The 15988-nt window shown below is 39.5% G+C and overlaps 2 protein-coding genes across 2 annotated transcripts in view; both read left to right on the top strand.

The window, feature by feature from the left end:
* Window positions 1-2014: 2014 nt before the first annotated feature.
* The window catches only part of LOC131793195 (polycystin-1-like protein 2), a 30313-nt gene continuing 16339 nt past the window's right edge, over window positions 2015-15988 (top strand). The window contains exons 1-10 of the mRNA XM_066170636.1: window positions 2015-2219; window positions 2366-2405; window positions 6740-7099; window positions 7890-8225; window positions 10961-11124; window positions 11586-11805; window positions 12098-12471; window positions 12798-12972; window positions 13261-13525; window positions 14412-15464. Coding sequence (XP_066026733.1) covers window positions 2166-2219; window positions 2366-2405; window positions 6740-7099; window positions 7890-8225; window positions 10961-11124; window positions 11586-11805; window positions 12098-12471; window positions 12798-12972; window positions 13261-13525; window positions 14412-15464 — 3041 coding nt within the window. The 5' untranslated portion in view covers window positions 2015-2165. The remainder of the gene's footprint in view (window positions 2220-2365; window positions 2406-6739; window positions 7100-7889; window positions 8226-10960; window positions 11125-11585; window positions 11806-12097; window positions 12472-12797; window positions 12973-13260; window positions 13526-14411; window positions 15465-15988) is intronic.
* Window positions 8835-10386, top strand: LOC131784627 (uncharacterized). The gene is made up of 2 exons (XM_066170732.1): window positions 8835-8936; window positions 9029-10386. The coding sequence occupies exons 1-2, from the start codon at window positions 8835-8837 to the stop codon at window positions 9809-9811; spliced, it is 885 nt and encodes a 294-aa protein (XP_066026829.1). The 3' UTR covers window positions 9812-10386.

The raw sequence follows: 15988 nt of genomic DNA, 5'->3' as shown, positions 1-15988 counted from the left end.
ATGGTTCTTCAGTAATATTACTGTGACCTTTAGCTCTCGATTCTTATGCATACAAAAAAAGATGTTATTTAGGTTAGGTTTCTAAATATTAGTCCTTGTTTTTATGGAGATAAGATTCCATCTTTGTGTTTCAGCTGCTCTTGATACTAAAAAATGAAATATAAGAATCGAGTTCGTGTATTTGACTTTGTGTTCGATAAATTTTCTGCGCGAATGGTGAATTTCCTTCTTCTAACTAAGGAATCATTTTCCATAGAAAATTTCCTCAGACATTAAAAATTCCTTTTTTGCGTGATGAACTAAGCCGAAATGGTCTCCTGCGACGATAATTTTTAGCAAGCTTGCAGGTGCAACGCGAAATTATTCTTAGTCTAATAGGAATTGAGTCGAAAGAAAAGTTCGGATATTATGCAACAAAGCTGTTCTAAATTTGTCACTACCCAGTACGAATAAAGTGTTGTTCAGTTTTTGTGTCTCAGAATTCATTCCAAGCTGGTTATTTGTCACTAGAGCCCCTTGGGTTTTAACAGTTACGCTTATTCGCTTGCCTTTTTTTCGTTGCTCAAAATGAGCTGGCAGACGGGATGAAGCTTGAGCTTGATAAAATCTTCGTTGAAAAGAAGAGATATTTAAAACCATTTTAACACCCAGCGCACAGAAATGAAAAGATGAATGATGATGAAATAAATATGAGATTCAGACCTAACACCTTTTCTTCAGCCAAACGCAATTATAAGTGTAGCAAGAGATTCCCACGAGTCTGATAAAAATTCAGTTTTAAACAAAATAAAAACAGCATTTCGCCAGCGAAAAACTAACATCTTACTCCAAGCTCTAGCTCAATAATAAATTTTCACCATAGGGTGTATACATGTCAATTGTATGTCTTTGAAAGCGGTTCAAATAGTTATTTTCAAACTAAGCGACAGTTAATTTTCTCGCGGCTTTGTTTACTTATCTAATGTCAATTTTTAATTTTTTTTTTTACGTCTCCGTCACCGTCGTCACTGACGTCACCCTGTGTTACCATAGTTACATGAACACCCCTGCAAACTTCAGGATTAATTGTTGGTAATGAAGTAGGTTAAGGGTTAAGCTGAATTTTAGCAGGATTGTTTTATTTTTCCATTTCATCCTTACTCGTTCGATTGAATAGGAATTCAGTTTTCCGAGTGGGTTATAATCGCTGATTATCGTTGTGATTTTCAACTAGATTATGAAGCTAAAAAAAGGGAGATTCTGTAGTCAGTACAATAGCTACTAAGACTGTATTGAAACGAAGGGGCGAGTTTTCTTTGCGCGCTAGACTAGCAATTAACAGTTGTGATAAAAGGCGTTTGTAATAAAAAACAGAATATTTTCAATCAAAAAGTGGAAAAGACGGAGAAAATAATGATCTTCGAAAAAAATATTCAAAATACGTGACAAGAATTAGTAAATTTTGCATGACCACGAGATCAAATTCAACATTTGCGACGAAATGAAAGCATTTGAAGTCGCGCTTGCCTTTTGTTCTGACTAACTTTCCACATTAAGTACTAATATAAAATGTCTCTCTTTCGTCCTGGTTCGGATTATTTGAGAGACGTTATTTTTTTTTAAGATTTCTGACACAGTTGATATCGTTAGTTTCGGAAAACACTGTGGTTTGTATTTCCCTTTTTCGACTGTGTAAACACAGGGGATCGAAGGTTAAACTGGAGAACAAGTGCCACCGGTTTCTAGGCAAAATGCATCACTTATTCCCGCACTTTGGAAGAAACGGTTGTTAGTAAAGTCAAGCTTTCGGAAAATTTTGTTTACGTTTCTTGGTGGCATGAAAGAAAAAAATTGAATTGAGAATCGAGGTGTCGTACGCACGGAATCACAATAGAAGTATCCAATGGGATCAGTAGATTTTGACGGTTAACACATATATCAGGCTAGATAGCCGGCTCATTTTATGCAAATTCATTAAATCTATATTGTTTTCCTTTTATTACAAATGCTGAAACGTCAATATGTCAGTATGACAGCTGGTGCTGTAGATTGTGTTTTATGCTGTTAGGGACGGGAAACACTCAGATCTTCGCCATAATATATGTCAGTACATTTCACCATCTCACATAGGCGGGAAAATGAAGTGGTTTTCTAACAGAATCTACAGTTTCTAAAATCAGACTGACATGGTTAAACCTCTGTTCTCAAAGCGGACGATGGATGGGCTGCTTTTGTTAACGGTAAGTTCAATTTGAGTCAATTCGTACTAACCTGAACATGGAGTACCTTAAATGTACACTTAATCCTTAAAAAAAGGTCTTCTCGCGTTATGCTTGCCTCCAAATCTAAAAATTTTCTACTTTTTTTCCTTTAATTTTACAATTAGCTTGCCCTTCTGCAACTTGAAACGAGACAAGTTATGGCCGGTAAGTTATATCGTTATTAATTTTTACCTAGCTGGCGTTCGAAATTGTCACTACCAGCCCATTTTATCTTCACGTTCATTACGCTGAATTCTCTAATTTTGTCGCGTCATGATTATTCGATTCTTCCTCAATTACAATTCTGAGCTGGTCTAACCCTGCGAAATATTAACTCTAAAACCATCCGGTTATATCAGATGCAGCATAGTGGAAATTTTCAATCTTTGGTTCAGTTTGTTGACACAGCCGGCCTACGAGCGGATGGTTTCTTCTTCCAAAAAAAAGTACGACACTTCATGTCTTCATTGCAAAATTGGTACCACACGCAAATAAACTCTTTATTTCGCAACCACAAGGACTCTATTAAACCACAGAATTTCCTAAAGTTGGATAGGTTCTCAGGAAAATCTTCATTTGAGAATTTCGCGCCACGAGTATTCAGTATTTATGAATTTCTCAGGTACAGGCGACAACTTTTCATTTCCTCCGGTAAATGGAATTTTTTTTAAAAGCTTTAATCCATCATTAGCGAGTGGGACTCACTTCTCTTTTACTCAAGGATTAATCTATACTAACCAGAATTCAAACTGCTTTCCTTAACGGTGTCTAACTTTAATTACAAGACTGAACAATACTGAACGTTACCATCGGCCGATTTACAACCAATTCCTAGAAGTAGCTGTTGCTTTAAATTTTCAGCATTGTAACCTACATTCGCCTCTTTGTTCACCTGAAGCATCGCCGTTGTATGTTTTATGTTGCGTAATGGGTTTTGGAGCGAATTTCGGTGAATTTCATCGAACTGGGCAAATTTCAAAACAAACGCCACCAGTGGTAGAATTACGCATTGTCTCACAGTTAGAGCGTTTCTGCCAACCTTGTTTTGGCCGTCGGAGAGAGGCGCCTATTCATTCCTTCATTCATTCATCAACGCTTCAACTAAAAATTATATTATCTTTTTCTTTTATTCGTCTTATTCTTAGATCTCTTTGTATCTCTGTCATGTACTCCCACTTGACGCCTTTTTGCGTAAACTAATTGCCACAACTGGCTCAACAGTGCATACACTGTTAAGAATTAATGCTCGAGGTTCTGTTAGTCGCATGAAAAATCCTGATCGCTGCTTCCAAAGGGCATAAGGGAAAGAGATCGTTATTTTTAATATAAACCTTTTAATGTAAAGGTGGACGACAGCTTGGCAGAAAAGTTTGGATTACCAATAACGTGACATGACCAAGAAATTAGTTTTCAATATGTTAATTTGCATTCAGAATATGTTTTCGTCTCTCTTTAGCGATCCAACTGTGTCTTGTTTCTCTTTTAAGGATATTAAAGTCTAAAAAAATTGATCTGTTTTATCACAACCTATCATTTCAAAAAAACGCATGGCAGATTGTCCAGTGATTTAACAATACGAATTGAGAGGAAGCGGAAAGCGTTATCTAAAGATTTGCCGAGGGTAGTGAGTCAGGAATAACAAGATTGTAACAAATTTTAAAAGCATCTTTCGAAGTCAGTATCTTTGACCGAACCAAAGATGGAAGAAAAGGTGTTCATTTTCTCAGATCTTCTGCCGACATCAGTGTTTGCGCCAAACGCGTATTTATTCAAGTGGACTGACGTAATACCTGTCATTTTTCTGTCAGGTCCTAGTCATTTTAACGTTTATTAAGGGTTTCACGACACGTATTTTGAATGAGCTCATCAGACCAAAATAAATATGGATCTGTTTTCCAAACCCTGGCCTCGACTAAAGCGAATCTTATGCTTGAATTTGGTTTGTTTTCTAATGGTTTGGTACTGTTTCCTAACACTAACAACGATGACAAAAAGATTAGTTTGATAACTGGTGCCATGTAGACATCACCTCAGGGTCTGCTTTAAAAAAAAAAAAAAAAGAAAAGAAAAGAAAGAAAGAAGAAAAGCTGCCTAGCAGCTGATTTTTGAGAAAGATCTTTCCCGAAATGAGAACCAATTTTTATGTCATCCAGCCATTTCCGTTGAAAATTTCGATTTTAATTTGCATGTATCTGTGAAGGATCAAAGAGGTTTTGTTTAACAGTAACAAATACTGAAATCTTGCTCAGCCAACAACTTTGCGGGAAGTTTTTTAAAATTTAGAAATGCCTTCTAAACCCTGTGAAGGCAGCTTGATGGAAACATCTCAAAAGTAGCAAAACCTACGGAACAAAACTACTTATTTGTAATTATAACCAAAAGAAACCAGTGTAAACATCGTTTGTATAGCTGATATCTAAATCGCTTTTTGTTTTTGCGGGCAAATCATTTAATTGCTCTCTTCGCTAAAAAAGTTTTGATAATGTAGAATAAACCGGAATGAAATCTACTGCGACAAACCACCCTCAGGGTACAACTCAGGTCTTCCGTCTGATCGTCACCACCATAAAAACATGAGTCCGAACTTTAGTCAGAATCGAAAAAAAAATTTATCACACGTTTAATGTTAACAACGGATGTCATATCTTCTGACATGAAAGTTTGAAAACTTTAGCTGAAGGCATTTATATCGATTATACTGGATTACACACATACTTCCTCGCAGGGGTAGGTAAGTCGTCAAAAACAGGATCATGTATAATTGTTGTTAAGAGTCACAAGGCAAAGTGTTTGGTTATTAAATCAACCCCTTTGTTTATTAAAATTGCATTTTAAACCCCAGCAAAACATCTATGGGTTAATCAACCGCTCAATACGCTTGGAAACTTGTAACTGGCACGCCTTTCTCAAGTCGAAATTAATTCATCAGCATAATTTTTATCATGATAATTACCAATATCCGCAGGATATGTTATTGTCCTTAACCAATTTCCAGAATATTTCTGAAGGTCTCTTCGACATCACTTCCTGAGAAAACGATGTCAGCGGGCAGGTGTTTTTCCAAAAACATTTTACAATCTAGAGTTATCGCACTAAATGCCTTATAAGCCAAGATGTGTAAATGAATTATACATACGTACCCCTTATAGCTTCTCATTAAGGTCGCGTGCACGGAGTAAAAACTTAATCAAGAGACGTAATTTTGTTTTTCTTTTTCCTTTCAAAGGAGAGAGGCAAAAAGCAAAAACAAATCTCTGGCATAACGAAATTGCAGTCTTCTCTATACATATTGAATTTCGATTTTACAAAATTTACCTGCAAAAAAGATTATCTTTTGTTTGAAATTTGAAACAAGTTTAGTTCTTCCTGTTTTAAATATCGCGATTTTAAAAAAAATTGTTCGCAGTTTACTTGCCTTGTAAATTTGGCAAAAAAAATCACGTCACATTGCTTTCATCAATTTATTATTTTCCCTTTACACTGCAATAGTCCAAAAACAGGAAGTTTTAAGCGGTTTATTTTTGTCAGAAAGCTTTAATCTTTGTCTGAGCTTCTAAACGATGTTTTTGTTTGAGCCTATCTGATCTTATGTATCCACGTGTATTCCAAGTTGTGGATAATGTAGAGCGTTTTTTTCATGGATTATATTTTGAGTATGGGTAATCACTTGATTTCGAGTGAAATTTGGAATAAATAAGTACGAATAAATTTTTTCAAGGACTAAAAAAAAAAAAGCAATTGGAAGCTACTATTGGCTGAAATTGGCTGAAAGCAATTTGAAGCTATTTAGAATGGGGCACAATTACAATTGAAATTCGTGATATCTGCCTGAAAAATAAAACCACCACCTGTTAGAAGACAAATAAGAGATGGAAAATATAACTAATAACGAAACTTTATTCATGACTCGAAAACAGCCTCCGTCAGAATGAATCCTCGTTGGTCGTAATAACAGTTTCAGCTGTTGCTTTGTCGATTCGAGTATGATAAGTGTCTATAGACGAAGAAACACTGTTCCAAAGCCCATTTCAACATCTGACAGCTCTCTTAGAACAGTGACATTTGACTGAATGTGCGAGAAAAGCGTTCGGTTGGGTTTTTGCATCGGCCTTGTCTTTTTTCGTGTGGCCTAAGGAACACGTGGCACCCTTTCAACCAATCAAATAAAAACACAACCCAACTAGGACCCAGGTGTTTTTCTGCGATTTAAACAGCTGATTTTCTTGAATTTGAGTTTTCACTGGCTTCTGTATTTCCCAGTTAACCCTTTTAACTCCCATAATCAGTAGTGATTAACATGTAACTTCTCCCCATAAAATCCATACATTATCCAGCAAACTCGTAATGAGAATACTCAAACTTATCAGATTGAAGCTATCTTTATCTAACACCAAATTCTTGTAACTAATGTACAAAGAAATTTTTGGCAGCTAGTGGAGAGAATTAACAATCAGATCTTGGGAGTGAAAGAGTTAATGATATCTTTTTCATCGTTTTAGGCTGGTACTTGGGATGTTACAAAGAAAATATTGCAAACCGCGCAATCAACATTTCGGCCGGAAACTACATCGTGTCGGACACTTCCGCTCAAGAGTGTACCTCCTCTTGCGCATTTTTAAACCAGTCATATGCGGCCACTGAAGGGAACCTGTGTTTTTGTAGCAACGGTAATTATGACGTGTATGGCAAAGCCACTAATGACAGCCAGTGTGACGTCACATGTTCAGCCCAATCATGCGATAGTACGTCATACGTGCGAGTGTATTCAACCCGAGGCGCAATTGGTGAACTCAAACTTCACGGTCCAAAGGTTGGATGGATGTTTCGTGAAGTCAGTTTTTCGACCGTTCTTGGAAAAGGTAATGGAAAAGAACGAGCTCTCTCTCACTTTATCGCAGGTTTTCAATCTCACTGATTTCATTTAACATAGCTGTCGATACAGTCAAACCTGTATTAGGAAGTCACCCACGAGGAATGGCGGGGTGAGACCGCTTAATACAGCTTCTACAGAATAGGGGTATTTTAAAACCGATAAAAATCGCCACTTTACGCCTTAATGGACCACTTAGTATCCAAAAACTCGCTCAAAATATTGCTAAGATTTCGGGAGATAAAAATGGATTAATCTTTTACTTGAAAGATTATTCCTAGTTTTATGAGTGGTTCGCTTTACGTGACCGTTTAAAACAGCTGGAGGACAATACAAACCGCTTTCTAGAGGTGACCGCTAAATAAAGGTAAAAATTACAGTTATTAAGTCGTCACAATTTCGGGACTTTGAAAACCGACCGCTTAATACGGTGCCGCTCTATAAAGGTTCGAATGTAGTTACTTTTGCTGCTCCTTTTTGTAACTTTTGTTTAGGGTTGACACGAACTTCCCCTCTACTACCTGAGAAGAGATAGTGATCTGTGGCGAAATTAAATAACAGATGCAAAGAACATGATTTACAAATTTCTTGTGGGGTTGTATCACACTTAGTTACAGCGTTCTTTTCGAATACTGTAACATCACAAGCATGCCGGATTCGATATAGTTTCTAAGTATACCCACTCGTGATCTTTCCTTCTCAAAAGTAACGTAGTCTATACACGTTCCTTGAAAGTTTCCAGGTTTTAGATTGAAAGTTTTTTTTGTACGTAATTTTAGGTGATCTCAACAATCTGTCCTACACTTTCGATTTTGGTGACGGCTCCTACGTGTTGACCACGTGTCCTAATGCCACACACGTGTACACGCGCGTGGGTGAGTTCCACGTGAAGGCGTCTGCGAGGTCAAACGAGTCAGGCCCGATACTGGCGTCCACGTGGGTGTTAATTCAAAATCCAACGGGTAAACTAACTTTAGACTACCCCAAAGAGATTCTTGAGGTGGGAAACGAGACTGAGATTGTCTTGAGTGTCAGCCAAGGCACGTGGATGACAGCTCTATTGCATACAACACACCAGAAAGATGGGAGGAATAGAAAGTCATTGAACGTATCGGGTGAGTGAGAGGACGTGTTGTTTGTCGGGGGGGAGAGGTGAGGGGGCTAGAGTCAATTTACAAGGTATGAGGCCGCTAATGTCGCAGATTTTCGTTTCAGGAGCTTGAGGCGAATAGAAAAATTGCCAACTTCCCCCCTACCCCTACCCTTGTGGTTAGCATGTTAGGCTATCGCGCAGGGGGAGGGTGAGGGGGTTAAGGCGGGGGTAAACCTGAAATTTGCCCAAAAATTGAGTTTTTTGTTTTCCTCGGAATTTGCAGCTTTGGGTATTAAACTTTGCTATGGAAAAATAATTTTCCACTTATTTTCATTATTTTTGCCTTTTTGAGCGATTTTAAAATTCCCGCTCTGACTAATGGCGTGGTTACCATGGCAACGAGAAGAGCATTTTTTAATTTTTCAGTTGTTTATGACGTGTTTTTCCGGCAACCAAGCTCCAAACGGGCAGGATTTGACGAGAGATACTTTATTTAGTCTTATCTGAAGGGTTTTCTAGGGTCAAAACCATTATGGGATAGATTTAGAGGCAGTTTTGGTCGAATGTGACACTCAGTGTACTCGGAGCAATCAAAGGAAAAGTTATAATCAAAGGAAAAGTTGTATCGAAAATGGTCGGAAAGAAAAGTAGATCTGTCTACAGGAAGAAAAGAAAGAGAAATTTTTCTGGAAGGCGAAAACAGAAAGAAGAGTCTGAAGAAACAGCTCCTGATGTTGACGAAATCGCCGCCTCAACTCCGAGCACTTCGCGGGATGAAAATCAGCTCTCCGACTCGGACTCTAAAGAAACCGTTGGTTCCTTTAGAATTTATCCAAACATCTGTTGAACCTGAAGGCTAGAACTAAAGGGAAACTAGCTGATGGCAAACCTATTGGTGGTATAGGGAGACTGTCTGACACAAGAATAAAGAAGTTCCAGAAAGATTATGGACTTGCAATTCGGCAAAATACCATCAGGAAATCCAATCCAGGAAGAAGGGAGGTGGAGGTTGCAGTTTATGGAATGAAAAAAAACATTATTGCAATACTCCATCACAATGTTGAGTCAAATGACCCAGCCAAACAGCATCGATTTTGTCCACCAGGGGAATCCTCCTGGTGTAAATGGAAGCAAGACAAAGCAACAGGAACATCTACATACAGTAGTGGTAACTGTTTGCCAGAGGTCTTTCTTGATGTCTTGAAACCCACTTTTATGACTCTAAGTGACTCGAAATTGCAAGAGAGGTGTGTGTTGGGAACAACACAAAATCCCAATGAGTGTGTTAACTCAATGGTGTGGGTATGGTGTCCTAAACATAAACACCATAGTGTAAAAGTAATTCGGTGTGCTGCGGCATCAGCAGTCTGCCACTACCATAATGGAACTTCTAGTAGGCTAAAAATCATGGAGAGGCTTTGTATCCCTGGTGGTGTTTGTACAAGAGTGGCAACACATGCAAAAGACAGTAAAAGATTGGCTAAGTCCGATTTGCAGGTTATGCAGAAGGAAAAGAGACGGCATCAAGGGGAGCGACTTCTGAGGACTCGTCGAGAGGAAGCCCTTCGAGAAGCTGAAGGAGTTACTTATGAACCAGGATGTTTTTAAATTACTTTTAGATACTCCTGTGGACAAAATATGGACACTTGGGCCACTATAGTGGTTACATATTGTAAAAAATTAAGTTTGATTGCTATCTGTAAGTTTAAAGGCCATTTTCTCATTACGCAATAATTTTGTCTTCAAGAAAAGATATCTTGACAACAATTTATCCAATTGATCTGAAATTTTCAGCATTTGTTCCTTTTGATAAGTTTTGTGTTATAAGCAGAGCAATTTTCCATATGATGTATGCACTTAAAGTTATGAAGTGAAACACCCCTCTGATTTTCCATGTCAAATTTAATTGATCATCATTTAAAATGTTTTCAACATATTAGAAATCCCTCTGCTTATAACAATAAGCAACATGTCTTCTTTGAATTGATACTAAAAATGTTATTTTTCATTAATTCCAGAAGGAGTTATCTTTTCTTAAGTAACCCCTGGTAGAACCCAGCAGGTGGCTCAATTAAATGAGTGGTATCCTATTACAATTGACATGTTGAGTCTGAAATATTTTTTTTCATGATCTTCAAGTCATAAGCTTTCCAGGGATATATAGTTTGCCTAAGTTTTGAAGTAAGTCCAAGCTGTGAAAAATGAGTGAAAAATGGGCATTTTTTCAGGTTTACCCCCGCCTTAATGTCAGCTTACAAGGTATGAGGCCGTTAATGGCGCAGATTTTCGTTTCAGGAGTTTGTGGAGAATAGGAAAATTGCCAACCTACCCCTACCCCTACCCCTACCCCTACCCCTACCCCTACCCCTACCCCTACCCCTACCCCTACCCCTACCCCTACCCCTACCCCTACCCCTACCCCTACCCCTACCCCTACCCCTACCCTACCCCTACCCCTACCCCTACCCCTACCCTACCCCTACCCCTACCCCTACCCCTACCCCTACCCCTACCCCTACCCCTACCCCTACCCCTACCCCTACCCCAACCCTAACCCTAACCCTTGTGGTTAGTATGTTAGGTCATCGCGCGAGGGGAGGGTAAGGGGGGGCTTTCGTCAGTCTACAAGGTATGAGGCCAAACACCCCTACCCTTGTGGTTAGTATGTTAGGCCATTGTGCAGTGATCCTTTAGACAGGGGCTCTTGGTTATTTCTTGTTTATTCATCATTGAATAGGATATTTTCTTTTACCTCAGACCCCATAATCCACGACATAGGTTCGTCTGCAACGTTTGGAAATTCCAGCAACTCCCCCGAAACGGACGGTGCATACGTAATCCCATCTGCTATGCTGACGAAAGACGGTTTTGTACTAGCCTGGGAATTCTTCGCCTCTAAACTTGGATCCATTCAGTTACAGGTCAGTGGTTCTTACATTGCACAGTGTAATACATTCGAAAACCGCTGACTGGAGAATTTAAAATTGCCGTCTTATGGGCAAGGAAAACGCCAAAGAAGCAGTTATAAAACCAAAGAGAAATCAGAATGGTTCAAGATGGAAAAGATGAAAACGGATTGTAGACGTCAAATCTGAAAGAATTTGTCAATACTTTTCAGGATAAACCAAATGAGACTTTGCCCCTTTAGAGTGATAGGCGAAACGGCCTTGTCGCAAGCTCAGGGGAAGACGGGATAGGGAGGAATACTTAATAAAGCCCTCTAAGAGAGTATTATTTGCTTGCGTTTCGACTCCTGGGGGCATAACATGTTGAAATTTGTAGTCCTCGAAAGCGACTTGTGCGAGTCGCGCGACTTATCAGACTCTGAATGCATTCCGTAGCTTTTAAACAATTATTTTTCTAATGTGACACTTGTTTTTAGGTTTACCGTCCCAACTGTTCCTCGCTCGACAGCTATTTCTGCCCGAGAAATTATTCCTGTATACCCAAGGTAGACTCCTGTGTCGACTCCAGTCTATTCAGTTGTCCTGGGAACAAGAGCATCTGCGTAGGAACTGGTCACTGTTTGTCTACTTGTCAAGGACCGAACAAATCATTTCTGGCCATTTCGTCTCCTGTGACCGACTACGTCGTCGTAGCAGGTAGACTTTTGAGTGTGTTACCTTGGGTGACTGAATTAAAGCGCTTGCTTCGAGCTTTGCGTGACAGTAAAAAATGGCGTAGGGATTCAGGATTGAGCGTGACGGGTTAAATAAATATTGGACATTACGTGAATAATATGAAAGAGGAGTTTTTTAATACCCTATTTATACCTTTTACCTATAGATTAAACAGTATTAAAGCGCAACGTCTTTCGTATAATACTGACCAACCAAGAGGACAAAAAAAATCTGACGAGCGTTTTCATTTGTTCTTTCTTTTTCTCAATTGCAGAAACTGTGGTGAACATCACAAAACTCGGCAACAATCTTTTCCCTCTTGCTTCCCAGAAAGCCATCGAAGTGAAAGCTGGTGACGTCATAGGATGGGTTGGAAACGGCTCTTCTGGGACGCTGGCCTTTGAGAAAACTATTAATGACCCATCGTTCTATTTTTCTAGTTCATCGTCCAGTTTTGCAGTAGGAAGCGATTTGACAAAAGGTAGCGCCACTCGGCACGAAATCAAACATGTTCTGCGGGCTCATGTTTCTCAGCCCTCACAAGCAGCGGTTGTTGTGGAATATACCCAAGCAGGAGTTTACAATGTGTCGGTTTCTGTGGGAAATGTGGCTGAAAGTGAACTGAGGAGTTGCAAAATTACCGTGCAGGTGCTGTGTTATATGTTAATGATTGACATGATTGCAGTGACTACTGATTTTAACTGAAGGGTCAAAACTCACAATAACCTCAGAAAAGTCTTAAGTCACTGAATTTTCAGCAAGGGTCTCACGCGCGGCATCAGGTGTTGGGGGAGTTTCTCTTTTATCGCACATGGGGCGTCACGCGCGCCATTGCTTTTTAGCTACTCTTGCTAGTCGCGAGCGGAAGTCTGTCACCTAGGAATTTTGCGCCGTTAATTCTACGTCTTCTAAATCTCATTGGACGTTGAAATGTTGATAAAAGGGTTTAACAGATAGTTATGATGCTTTTCTAGGAGCGCATCGAAAGTCTCCGCATTGTAGAGCCCTTGACGAACATAAGTTATCCCAAAGGAGAACAAATTATCCTGACGAGCGCTGTGGACAAAGGAAGTGACATAAACTATACGTGGACCACAGACGGGGCAACGTACAACGTAAAAAACCCTAAAGTACTTTACAACAATACTGGTAAGGCTACAAATGCATTCGACTTCTTTACGGAGGCCAATTTACATTATCAACTCAGTTTATCAAACTAAATTACCTCGTAATCCTCCCCCCCCCCTCCTCTCCCGCACCAACGCAGCACCACAATTTCCTTTGAAACTTACCCCCTCATTCATTTACAGGAACCCACCCAGATGATTGACAATGTGACTTTTACAGTACAGACTCAGTCCTTTCTGCAACAATGGAGAATTTCTGTAAAATCTACTTTACCCAGTCACTGATTTTCATGCTATTTCTACTTTGCAGGTTTTTACCCAGTCTTGCTCTACGTCCACAATGCAATCAGTTCTGCAAACGCTTCTTCAGTAGTTAGGATACTCGAACCAGTGTCAGTAGCTTGGAGGGAGAAACCGCCGACCAAGATTGACGTTGGCGCACAATTCAACTTTTCTGTGGTCCTGAATGGAACAAACGTCACTTTGACTGTAAAATTTGATGACGGCTCTAATTATGAAAAGTTTTATACTTCTGCCCTGAATACTGTTGTGAACATTACGCACAAAATTGAAAGGTAACCCTGCAGGTAGTTTCTGTTAATCATCTAAAACTGAAGGAAGCCAGCTCGTTGTGAGTAGGTGCTGGATGGACTCTTACGCGCGTTGTCAATACTAGAAGGATTGGAAATTGTTTTGAGCCATCACTGCCATTATTCAGTACTCAAAAATCCCGCGCATTACTGGTTGGCCTTTTTAAGGGATAGGACTAGTTTATTTAGAACCAATTTTTTTTGTTATTCTTGAACAGGACCGTACGAAGTGCCAGTTCTAAAAAATGTAAAGCTTTTCGTAGACTTTCTAAAATATGTTTTGTTTGAAAAGAAGGATTTTGACCAATCACGAGTAAGTGACTTGGATCCCATTCCAAGCGTCTGGCAGCAAAGTCTGATTTTTTGTCCCAAATGAGGTAAACTTGAGGAAAAGACTGGAATTTCGAAAAATGATTGGAACGCAGGAAAAGGCAACCGTCGGAATAAGTCAAGCCGTAGTTTGCTGTGCAAATAGTGGCGGAAATTCTAATTTTTGAATCAGCGCACTAGCATGTCTGAAATGTAAGCCGTCTTCTCATGATCAGCACACGTAAAGGGAGGGAAACCCAACTGGAGAATTTCTCACGTAAAAGGGTTAGAAGGCCAAACTCACTTTTGTTTGCAGGAGAAATGTCAAACACTTGAGTTTAGACGGCTTGGAATTGATCTTCAAGCAATCTCGTGTACAAACTATGGGTTAAGATTCTTGTATTTATAATAAATTTACGTACATATTTGGTAATAAATCTTAGCAAGTGCAAAATAAAATAGACGCACAATATTTTTGTTGCGTGGATGATCTTGCCCTCTATCTGCAGACTTTTGCAGTTACTGACTACTACTTTTCATTGTTCCACTTTTTCTCCTTCAGTTATACCAGACGTAGAGAATACGAAATTTCAATCGAAGCCCGGAACAACATATCGTCTTCCGCAGCGCTTTTAAATTTCTCACTGAAGGTTGTAAGCGATCTTGGAGACATCTCAATACGGCTGTACCCGGCAGCAAATGCCGACAAAGTTCTTCATGTTTCTACCGGACAAGTTTTTGAAATTGAGGTCTCCGTACCAAATGAGCAAGAGGTGAACTACATATTTACATATGGCGAGTCGGCTTCTAAATCTGTTCGTACCGAGAAGGGTTACACAAAATGGTCCCACAAATACGACACCCCGACTGACTTTAACATCTCCATAAATGCAAGTGTCAGAGGATATTCTCAGAGGGAATTTGTGCATGTCATAGCCAAGCTCTGTGGTGGACCAGCCATATATTTTCCCAACGAGTATACAGAAGAAGATCCACAAATTGTTACCCGAGGCACTACCATCGACTTTTTAAAAGTTAATGTGGAAAAGAAGAAGGAATGTCCGAAGGGTGAGCCTGTTTATTCATGGGACATTACTCCATCACAAGCCATTTCTGAGGCTGAAAAGAAGAAAGAATCTTTCGTGTTTGAAGCCAGAAGCCTAGACACCGGAAACTATACTATCACATTGAACGTAAGCTACAATGGTGAAAAATATCCGTTCAAAACATTCATTCGGGTGGTGAGCTCACCGCTTGTAGCATATCTATCCGGCGGCAGCTTTCGACAAGTAGATTCGAATTCAACTCAGCTGACATTGAATGCCTCTCAGTCTTTCGACCCGGATGATAAAGATACCAAGTTAAATTTCAAATGGCAGTGTAAAGTCGAGAATAACTCTTCACCAGCAGTTCCAGATGAACTTTGCAATTCAACAGAGTTCGTGGACATAATTGACCAAGAAAGTAACGAAACCATAAAATTACGTACAAACAAGTTTCGGACGAATGTGAAATACACTTTCCAGGTGAACGTAACCGAGAAAGCAAGTTCACGTTCATCCTCTGCACAACAAATAGTGATGCTGGAGCCCAATATCCCACAACTGGAAATAAGGTTAGTTGGTTCTTTCCAGTTGAATTCGATCCTAATATCTCTGCCTCAGCGAAATCAAGTTCGAATCCTTTCCGTGACGATTGAAGAAGCTTGCTGTTTTGTATAATAGCAAGTCATTTTCATGGTCAATATTAAACTTGGACTGGCGAAACATTTTGGGAAAATGAATTCAGAAGCATTGCAGAAATATTGTGATGTTGTACTGTTTTTCGCTATATTTGTAATTATTTAGTCGTGGAACTGAAATTCGAAATCGCTCACGACTTTTTTGTGCCATTTGAAATCGCGCCTAAAATCCCGTTAATACTGGCGCTAAGATCGTACGAAAATCGCCCGCATGTAAGAGGGGGATTTAACCCTGTATTTCTCAGTCGCGATGATGAATCTGCTACCCAAGGAAATGAAAGCATTTTGAGACACCAAAGAGCTCGAGGGATTGATGGCGAATAGCGCGCACTTGTAACTCAAGAGAAATGACTGTGTATCATCTGGCGAGGTTCTAATAGAACATCGTATTAAGGGGG

The sequence above is a fragment of the Pocillopora verrucosa genome, chromosome 8 (assembly GCF_036669915.1).
Source record: "Pocillopora verrucosa isolate sample1 chromosome 8, ASM3666991v2, whole genome shotgun sequence".
NCBI classification, from domain to species: domain Eukaryota; kingdom Metazoa; phylum Cnidaria; class Anthozoa; order Scleractinia; family Pocilloporidae; genus Pocillopora; species Pocillopora verrucosa.
Note: the sequence above shows the minus strand (reverse complement) of the source record. Positions and strands in the feature narration are given on the sequence as shown.

What these genes read in the sequence shown, in the direction of transcription:
- LOC131784627 (XM_066170732.1), top strand. Translation starts at nt 8,835, where the DNA reads ATGGTCGGAAAGAAAAGTAGATCTGTCTACAGGAAGAAAAGAAAGAGA. An exon ending in CTGAAGAAACAGCTCCTGAT is followed by an intron (nt 8,937 to 9,028) that starts GTTGACGAAATC and finishes TGGTTCCTTTAG; the next exon opens with AATTTATCCAAACATCTGTT.